Source organism: Electrophorus electricus, chromosome 2, assembly GCF_041902795.1.
Source record: "Electrophorus electricus isolate QZ-2024a chromosome 2, ASM4190279v1, whole genome shotgun sequence".
Lineage (NCBI taxonomy): Eukaryota > Metazoa > Chordata > Actinopteri > Gymnotiformes > Gymnotidae > Electrophorus > Electrophorus electricus.
In genome coordinates this window covers 31,308,956-31,318,873 of record NC_137498.1, presented here as the reverse complement: position 1 = coordinate 31,318,873, position 9,918 = coordinate 31,308,956, and the positions used below count along the sequence as shown (strand labels likewise).

Genomic DNA, 9,918 nt, shown 5'->3' with positions numbered 1-9,918 from the left:
TTGATCTTGTGGAGAATAACGTTAAACATAGAAACGCCACGGTAATTTGGCATCAATTTTTATGAATCTGCCTCATCATGCTTTTGTGCATATTTCAGAGAATTCCATGGATTATGGTTATAGAGGGCTAAAAATACATTCATGTTCTCAGACTTCATGTTTTTGTACATATCTACGAATCACAGGTACTTGGAGCTTTTAGTTGGGGTTAGCTAGTCTCTACTGAACAAAATATGCCTTTACTTAGTCAAGAGTCCGGTTTGGTTTAATATGGAGCTTTGAGCCACTGCATTTAAAGACTTGAAGCCCATAGATGCTCTCATACAAAAGGTAAATAAGAAATCTGAATAATGTGCAAGACATTACTCTGAAATAGTAATACCCTTTTATTATATGACTTTCCATGAGTTCATGTGGAACAAATCTTCAATTTAATTGAAGTAAGCAAACCCCAGCAGAATAAACATATTTCTTAAATTTGAAATAAATAATTGAGTTATCAAACAGGAAAATTACAATGAAAAAGAAAGGACATTGTTTACAGTAAATATTGAATCAAAGGCATTACATATCAGTACATACACAATGGCCCCCGAAGATAACTTCTTAAAACATGGTTCATATATTAGAATTTAAATAACACAAGAAACAGCATGTTGAAATGCTATCAGCAAATAACCTCATGTAAGAATAAAAATATAAAACATGTGTATCCCTGTATCCCTGTAACATTGTGTTACGTTAATTTTACATATGTACATCACAGTCATATTCGGCCACAGACCAGGTAGAACTCCAAATGCATAAACAAACAAAAACAAACAACAAGCCCCCCATACAAGTAAACAAACAAAAAACCCAACTAAATGACAAACCCAAACATTGCCATATTCTTTGAGGGAATTGAGTAACCTTTTCGATATAAAGATTGCACTTACAGGATTTATTTACAGCTGAGAATGGCAACTTTCACTAAAGGAAAATGAAAAACATGTACCTAAAACAAGTACACCTTTACTTGCATTTCCATTTTGTTAAAAAAAAAAAAAAAAAAAAGAAATTTATATATATATATATATATATATATATATATATATATATATATATATATATATATATATATATATATATAGCGCATCTGTAAACCAATAAGAAGAAAGGATTCCATCTATATTGCAAAAGCAACAGCACTCTATCTCATCATCGTATACTTACTTAAGCTTTCATTTGATCGTTATTTTTTAGTTTGTGGCCGGTTCAAATACAACATACAGCATCAAAGTCTACAGAATCTAGGTCTATGATGAACTGCAAAACTGCAAAAACTGTAGTTGTTTTTCTTGCAACAAAATGAAAAGATAACTGGCATGTCTCATAGAAGAACCATCTATAAGACACAGTGGTTACAGACATTCCAATTTACCACAGCCTCACTATCACTGGTAGAGTACTCTGTACTAAAAGAGTAAACAGGGAATTCTGACTATATATTTTTTTTAAATACATACATGCGCACACACACACAAACACACACACAGACAGACACACAGTGCAATAACCCATAGTCTCGATAATCGGCAGCCCAACACTAGAAGAATCTTCACCTATAGAGCAAGGTGCTAGCGAGTATAAGCAAAGTGAACACACTTATACAAAAGAGTGTACATAAATTTGAACTTAATATTGAAATGTGATCCTTGTAATGTAATATTTCAGGGAACAGCCAAAGTCTTTCAAGAGATTTAAGATCAGTTCATAAAAGATATGTCTTGATGGAGAAGGACACTCCCTGCAGCTTCTTACACTCCCTCGGTCTGATGGTTATGGTAAATCTTCCCCCATACCTCTTGGATCTTCCTACACCATTTGTCAGCATTGCCACTGGGATCCATTAAATAATAGGTCCTGTTTGGCTGCATGGGGATAGAGATCAGCATCAGGAGAGGATTGTTTGTTTCCATTTCATCCCTGGCATGAAATGCAAAGGCAAACAAACAAACAAACGATTCACGAGAACAAATAATTCTCACATGTAAATACATTTTTTAAATCAAACAAGCAAAAATCACACCTTTGCCTTTAGCAAATAATCCATCATATTTACACCTGAAGTTCAACAGGCAAAAAAATGTGCTGTAAATTTGCTTTAATATCAGGGAACAACAGTTGAAACTATACCGTGTGGACAAAGAAAGTCTTGAAGTTCTTGGCTTCTGGTCGCAGCTCTGGAGACCACGGGATCTCTCCCTTAAGGACTTTGTTCACAGGATCTACATAGTAGAGATGTGGTCCCTCCGTCAGCAGCAGCTGCCGCCGGCGAGCAAACAGCCCCTGAGGTCATAGAAATGCAAGCAATACTTTCATAGTACTGCCAAGGTCACTGTCATTACAAACACAGACTGCAGAGGGTGCTCCAAGGCTGAAGAGACAACCACATGTTATGCTATGCTGCTTTAAGCAAATACCTTTGTATTCATACTCACTATACATTACACTCTTTTGACAAAATTTCAGATACAGAGTTTAAAGTCCCTCACCTTCCTTTTGTCAACTGGACCCATTTTAAGTATTAAATTATTTTCAACAAACTGGTGCCTTGAAACAAAAAGAAGAGAAAGATCATGTTAAATGGTAGTTGGGTTATTTACTAGACAAACCCACTGTTCAGTCTAAATTCAGAGTAGGGTTATGGAAATTCCATAATGTCCAATCAGAGGATACAATTAATATGAATACAATGCATTGCTGAACTTTAATTGTGAGATGAATTCAAACTCATGGGCTGAACAAAAAATTAACTTGATGTCAACAGCATAATCTTTTTTATTTTGCCTGGAAAAAATGCATATGTTCACAGCGCACATCAAGGACACACAAATCACTCTAGTAAAAATGTTTAACATGCTAAAAAAACTGCAAAAGCAAAATTTTACAAGCACATGGCTGGAAGCACGTTACAGTACGCACCATGGGTTCCCAGTGGTCTGCTTCTGCAGTAGCAGCTGTTTCTCCTCACTGGAGAACTGCAGGTCCAGCTCGAAGGAGTTGGAGTCTAGGTCATGGATGTACTGCTCAATGTTGCTGCTGGACCTCCGGGGGAACAAGGCAGCTGGCACGGTGAGGACCGGCAGGGGTGTGGAATGCACCACCTCCATGTTCCCGAACTGACTCAGGAGGTTATCATACTGCCAAATGACATATTCCAGTACTGAGCATGGAGTAATCCAAAGTATCACAGCATAAGGTTGACTGTACACTCTGAGGGTAACACTCTGAACAATCTCTCACAGCTGAATGTATGAAGATATGGAAACTGGACCATAGTTTGTTAATGCTTGCAAGCCCATTTTGTTGTCTTAAAAAAACAATAAAAACAAAAAACACACTCACATTGCCATAGTACTCCTCATCATCCTCAGCCATGGCTGGCAGGTAGGGAGTGAGCTTTGGGGGAGTCTGGAGGTGAAGGTCCTCCCAGGAGATGCCCTCAAAGAACATGTGAGCTCTCAGCAGATTGTAGCCTCCCACCTCTTCACAGCCCAGCCTTTGGGCTGGGTCTAAATTCTGCAGAAGCAACATTGAAATGCCATTAACAATACTTCCGATTGGAAGCTGAATGCAAAGTGCTTGGTTTCTGGCACCTCATGAGCAAACTCACTAATAGCTTCTCAACCAGATCCTTCGCTTTAGAAAAGAATTTCTCTGGGAACTCATACTCCAGTTTAATTATCTTCTGGAATGTCAAGTACTCGTTCCTGGGAAAAGACGTTAAAAAAGACATTAAGAAAATCTTTCATTCATACAGTGGCACTATTATTAACACCGTGTTTTTAAGAACGTTAATGAGCAGGGGGACTGCACAGTCACATGATGTTTATTTGTTGTTTTCAATGGCCATTCAAGACTGTGAGTTGTATCGTAACTGTGACAGAGACGCCCCACGTGATACATTGGTTGAGGTTTTCTCAGAGCCTTCAAACTCACTAAACACAGAAGTCATAAACACCAAAGCCATTACTTCCTGTTATTTCACACCATGTTTTTCATATTAAAGGAAAACAAACTGCAGTTACAACAGCGCTCCCCGGCTGCAGGAGCGCTGACAGGCAAACCAGCCACACTCACAGCGTTAGAGAGATGGCAGGAGGACAGAGGAGAAGGGAGAGCTGTTTGTGACTTACACTGCTCTGAAAGGTGCCAGCCCTGCCACCAGCTGGTAAACTATACAGCCTAATGCCCAGAGGTCCGAACTGAAAACATACAACACAAAACTAGCTGGGTTTTTTGTCTTTTTACATCTGAATGTAAAAGTGAAATATGAGGGAAAGACTCATTCTTATCAATGTGTCCAGGCTAAGCACCTCTTACAGGCGGACTTTCTGGTTAGCAGCTCTGGAGAAACATATTGCGCAGTACCCACAAAGGAGTTTGCCCTTGCTGGAGACACAGAAAGAGGACAGTTATAGTCAACAAGCATGAGAAGTTCCAGAGCACTGACTTCCAGTGGGCACAGTGCCTTTGCTGACTGACAGATATAAACAGGGCAGGGTCTTACGGTGACCATGTGTTTTCTTTCTGAAATGCATGCATACACTATGAACCTTATTTACTGTTTTGGTGCTGAGGGGCAGACTATAGCTAATGTCTCTATAAAAACAAAAGTTAATCTCAGACCTACAGGGAGGTTAAGGCAAGTTAACCACAGCAGAGTGGAATAAACATTGCCTGGAGAAGAGGAAAGTTGACACAAAGAAAAAAAGTAGTCATAGTGGAGTCGACGTTACTTTGAGTACTTTCAGAAGAAAACTGTTTTGCTGTTCCAAAATCAGTAATCTGAATGTGCATCTCTTCATTCAGTAAAATATTTTCCGGTTTAAGGTCCCTAGGAGAGAGAGAAAAATATAGCAATGCAGTCAAAAACAGCAAAAACAAACATAAAAAACCCCAAACAAAAAGCCATCTAAAAACATCATCCATCACAAATACAGAATTTCATGTATTGGAACCATACAACAACGAATCACCTGTGAATAACTCCTACTGAATGCAGATATTCAAGAGCGCAGACTATTTCTGCAGAGTAGAACCTTGTGCAAGCTTCATCAAAGGAGCCTATTTTGCGAATGTATCGAAGCAGTTCACCATTCTTTGCATAACTAAGCCCAAAATCTGACAGACACAGGTTAAGGAGAGACAGTGGTTAGGGACAGATGATTAGAACACTAAATAAAAATATCATCATCATCTCAGTACACCAGTAATGTGTGTAAACACAGGCAACCTTTTACAATATCAAAAAGGATACATAATTTTTCAACATCTTGAAATGTGAAGTAGAGTTTTACAAAAAAGGGATGGTCTAAACTTGACAAGATATCCCTCTCCCTTTTCACATAGTGCATTTTTTGCTCCCTTCTAATGTGCATCTTTTCCAGAATCTTGACTAAAAAGATAAAAAATTAAGAGTAATAATGATAATTTAGATTAGACAACTTTGTCTCTTACCTGAAGAGGTTGAGTAAAACAGTGAAAATGAACTGCACCATACTGAAGAGTGCTTATGAACTGTGTAACAAAAATCATTACTTGCATATTCCTTTCCTGTAGACAGTTCTCTTGCTAAAACAACCTGAAATAAAAAATGAAAATCTTGTACTCTTGTGCAAGAGAAAGCAACTATAAAACAAATAAAAATATGCAAAAACCGAGAGCAAGTACCTGATGAAATATCTGTTCATCACTTGAAATGCCTTTTTGAATGGGCAACTAAGTTAACAATTGTACCCAAGAAGTAAACTGCACTATCAAATGAAGAGCAAGCTCACTCACGGTGGAGAACGACCCTTCCCCGAGGATTCTGCCAAACTTGAAGTCCTCTGGTCCTTTCTTGTGTTGCTGCAGGGGTTGATGGGCCGGTAGTGTGCATGGTTGGGTACCGGGTTGGCCGCCGGGGGCCTGCATGCTGACGGGGTGCTGGCAGCTGTGGCTCACCCGGGCCCTCACCATGGAGAGGGAGCCACGCTGGGCTGTAGACAAACACACATACACACACAGTCAACTGTATAGATTCCCGCACTACAAACAAAAGGCAATAAAAAAGAGAAAAGAAGCTCTTGGTGAGCAGCAAGGCAGCAGTGGATAAAGCAGTTCTGAGCCGTTCAGAGTCAGGGCTGAGCACTGGCTGTTTAGAGAGCAACAGCAGACCTGTGTGCCTGTCCTGCCTGGAAAATACAGTCCAGCTAAGGACTTTTCATTCCCCCCTACACAATACTACAAAGTCTAGAAAGTTCACAATAATTAGTCTTAGCGCTCACAGCCATCTGTGCCTGTTAGTAACATCACATAATTAAATAAACTTACAAATCATTTTCAGTAACATGGATAATGTGCTAAAAATAATAACCTGGGATGCAAGCTAAAGTATCACATTGAATTTGTGAAACTGAACCATAAAATAGCTCTTCAGTAATTTATGGAGTACCAAAAGAGGAATCTGATAACAGGAAAAACAGGGTAGCATGTCAATTATCCATTACATTTGCAAAAATACATCAGTAAACTTCCAGCAGATAATTACTACACCAGACTCCTCTCAGGTAAAAAAAAAAAAAAAAGCCCTGTTAACCCCTTCTGCTATTTTAACTAAAATAAACATGGAAGAAAAAAAAACAAACAAACATTATAAAGCATTAAGCTGGTAGTCCTGTAAATTAAGGAAGGCGCAGTTCCCTACAAGAAGCTGATCAGTCCTCATTTGTTTGTAAGTGTAGCAAAACAACATGCACTGTGAGAAGGTTCTCTTATTAGTGTGGCTGTCTGGTACTTTCCAGACACCTGCCACAGCAAGTACCACCCTACAATAAAAACCCATCAAGAACACTCAACCACAGAAACCATAGGAGCCTTAACCCCACTTCCCCCCCCACCACACACACACACACACACACACACACACACACACACACACACACCTTCTTACAAAATAGAAGGCGTCCCTGTACATGGAACTGGATAATATCACACAGACAAAATCACAAGGACAATGTGATATGCATCATTTCACAACCTTAAGGTTCAGAATGGTTTCAGAAACTTGCCATATGTCTAAAAAGAAATTCTAATACAGACAAACATTAATATTGATTAATATTTAAAAATCTCTAATTTGAAAAGAATGCATTGGATATTTGTGGCTTACTGCAGGTCATCCTTGCCTTTTAAATAGATACACATTACATGAAAATATCACAAGCAAACACTAAGAGTCTGAAAAGTGCACAGATTGAACAGTGCCCAGAAACACTCATGCTGTGTCTCTGTAAAGCAGCATCAGCATTAACACGAGCCATTCCATGTAAGAACACTAGGGAATGTGAACCACCCATCACAGATCATAGAGACACTGCCAGAAACAAATTAGATGTTCAATATCTGGCAGATGGTAAGGCAGTGAGACAAATGTTTGTTAAAATTATACATTTGTATTTGTATTTACTAAAGTTAGTCAAGGAATGGGTTAAAGTTGCTTCAGCATACAACTTTACAACTGCAACATATGCAGCCTAGTTAAAAAAATTATATAAAAGTATTTACAACATTTCTGCACTTTTAAAACATCTCAGGAAAACATTAATCTAAACATAAAAAATGATAAATGTTTTAGGAGACTAAAACCACATGTCCACAATTACCACATGCTGCTACTCATGCCATACTGTATGCTGAAAGCAGACCTTTCAGTATGATGAGGCTACCCTCACTCATTACTTCAGCAAAGCGGTTTTAGCTCGTCAGGGACAAGTAAAAAGAAAGTTAACAGCAAACCGTAATAAGCTTTTTCTCTAGTCCCATCTCACTGCTCTTCATTGGGGTGTTGTCCTTCAAGAGGCCATTAGGATGAGAATGCAGTTCAAGCAAAGTTGGTACCAGTTTGCTCCATTCTGAACCTTATGCTATACTCAGATATAAATGTCAGCCAGTGCAGTTTTCCAAATTTATTATTAAATTAATATTGTTTTGCAAACAAAAGGGTATTCTACACATTTCTGTTTTATGTACAAATGTTACTCATATTAAATATAATATGTGGAGTCTGTCTCTTGTGGAAGGGACAAGTGAACAAACTCTGGAATTGATATGGGGCTCCACATCTGAAGCAAGCAGGCTAGACTTAGACGTCCAGTATACTGTGAAAGGCTAAGGATTGGCTCAGATCCTAAGACAAAATTATTATTATACATTCAAGAGAGTAGCCGAAGCCCACTCTTTTAAATACAAAACTGGAATAAGCAGTTTTATGCAAACTATCTGCACTTTAGCTGGTGATTTAGTTAAATTGGGAACAGCTAACCCGATGCAGATAGTAAGGTAAGAGATCAAGTCATTGTCTTGCATTTTACTTTCAGATAAGGCTACGTTTGTGAACAATCACTCGGAGTTGCGTGATTTCAGTTCCGACTCAGTTCAAAGGTTTAGGCACTTTTATAGAACACCCTTATTTATTTGAACATTGGACTTCACAGACAAGGTACTCACGGGAGCCAAAAAGCAACATTCTATCCGCTTACTTTAGCAACCCTAAGTCAAGGACCAAGTTGTGAATTATAGACAACAGTGCATTAACCGTACTTGGGGCTGCCTCAACGAAGATCAGCAAAATGCAGTTTTAGAACCCCCTGTTACAAAGGCAGTCGTGAGCTGCGGCCCACAATTCATTGCTTTGTTTACAGATGTAAAAATACCTTCAACAGTGGCCAATATTGCAGATTTGAATGCTGACTCAAGTAACGCTAGCTAGCGACTGTGAGATAAACAACGAAACTGTGTAAGCACGTAACTAGAAATAAACTACGTGCGTTAGGTACATTTCATAAAATATCAATTTTATGGGATTACAGTTTTCTTTGATTTAATTAGCTAGCGCTGGCTACGATAGCCGACTTATTCGTGCAAATTCCAGTCAGCTAATGCTAACCTACCAAGCTTTTCGGTTAGTTAGCTAGAATGTTCGTACGGGAACTAACGTTGCAGGTAGTTAGTTATGTAGTCAACACATTAACTTAAACGTTCAATGTATGACTGCTACAATTCATTAGCTAGCTAGCTAAAAAGTTGAAGTGACTAGCAATGTTAGCTAGATAGCTAGCCATAGCTAACTTAAGTTATTCACGGTGCTGTTTGTTGTTAACTTGTAACAGCAGGGAGGGACTTTTGCAGTAAGTCCAATTTGTTCCCATTATGGGGCAAAGGATGTCATAGTTTAAAATGCCAGCGGTCACCATCAGATAGAGACAGATTAAACGTGTGATGAAAATGCACTGGATTCAAAATGCATGAACTTGCCCAAAACAAAAAGTCAAACACTTCCCGAAACACTCGCAAGCTGATTTGCTAGCTAGCTAGCAACTTCTGCAACGTTAGTAGTTTGACACGCAATTGAAAACAAGTGGCTGTTCAGTCCCAAGAGAAAATGCTAAGCACTGTTCTGATGTTTTTATTTTTATTTTTTTTTTTTCTTGAGAGAAGGTTAAATGATTATTATTATACTCACTCTTCGACTACAGGTCCTTGCCATAGAAGTTTACAACCAGATTTGTTAAAAATGTAGTCATTACAGAGCCATGGATGACGGTTGTGTCAACCCCCTCATCTTCCAAATTTGACGTCACTCACCACACAGCAACAAAGAAGCAGTGACAATAATAAAACTTTATTTGTATTGCACTTACCTTTACCGTGTTGTATAGGTAAACCAACAGGCATGTCGATAAGCTAAGTGAGTAGAAAACTATATGGTCTATGCTACATTTTTCAAATCTTACAAATATTACACAGTTCAGTTGCACTGATCACAAAAACTTGTGAAAGCTATTGAACGACATATTAAGAAAGAGCTATATACAATAAAAGCAAATAAAC

At 38.5% G+C, this 9,918-nt stretch overlaps 1 protein-coding gene across 8 annotated transcripts; it reads right to left on the bottom strand.

Moving 5' to 3' along the window:
• Nucleotides 1-373: 373 nt before the first annotated feature.
• Nucleotides 374-9,682, bottom strand: pdpk1a (3-phosphoinositide dependent protein kinase 1a). Of its 8 annotated transcripts, none has more exons than XM_027004361.3 (14): nt 9,551-9,682; nt 5,830-6,026; nt 5,587-5,629; nt 5,306-5,443; nt 5,025-5,169; nt 4,785-4,882; nt 4,362-4,437; nt 4,182-4,250; nt 3,659-3,755; nt 3,391-3,564; nt 2,968-3,185; nt 2,538-2,595; nt 2,179-2,331; nt 374-1,913 (listed from the first exon to the last, which is right to left on the bottom strand). In XM_027004361.3, the coding sequence occupies exons 2-14, from the start codon at nt 6,004-6,006 to the stop codon at nt 1,800-1,802; spliced, it is 1,560 nt and encodes a 519-aa protein (XP_026860162.2). In that variant the 5' UTR covers nt 6,007-6,026; nt 9,551-9,682; the 3' UTR covers nt 374-1,799. The 8 variants fall into 8 exon arrangements, with proteins under 8 accessions (XP_026860162.2, XP_081555047.1, XP_081555040.1 ...); XM_081698921.1 differs by having other exon boundaries at nt 5,591-5,629; XM_081698914.1 differs by lacking the exon at nt 9,551-9,682 and adding an exon at nt 7,825-7,843.
• Between the last annotated feature and the right edge of the window lie 236 nt (nt 9,683-9,918).

What these genes read in the sequence shown, in the direction of transcription:
- pdpk1a (XM_027004361.3), bottom strand. Translation starts at nt 6,006, where the DNA reads ATGGTGAGGGCCCGGGTGAGCCACAGCTGCCAGCACCCCGTCAGCATG. An exon ending in AGAAAGTCCGCCTGTAAGAG is followed by an intron (nt 4,251 to 4,361) that starts GTGCTTAGCCTG and finishes GTATGTTTTCAG; the next exon opens with TTCGGACCTCTGGGCATTAG. An exon ending in GTCCAGTTGACAAAAGGAAG is followed by an intron (nt 2,332 to 2,537) that starts GTGAGGGACTTT and finishes CTATGACCTCAG; the next exon opens with GGGCTGTTTGCTCGCCGGCG.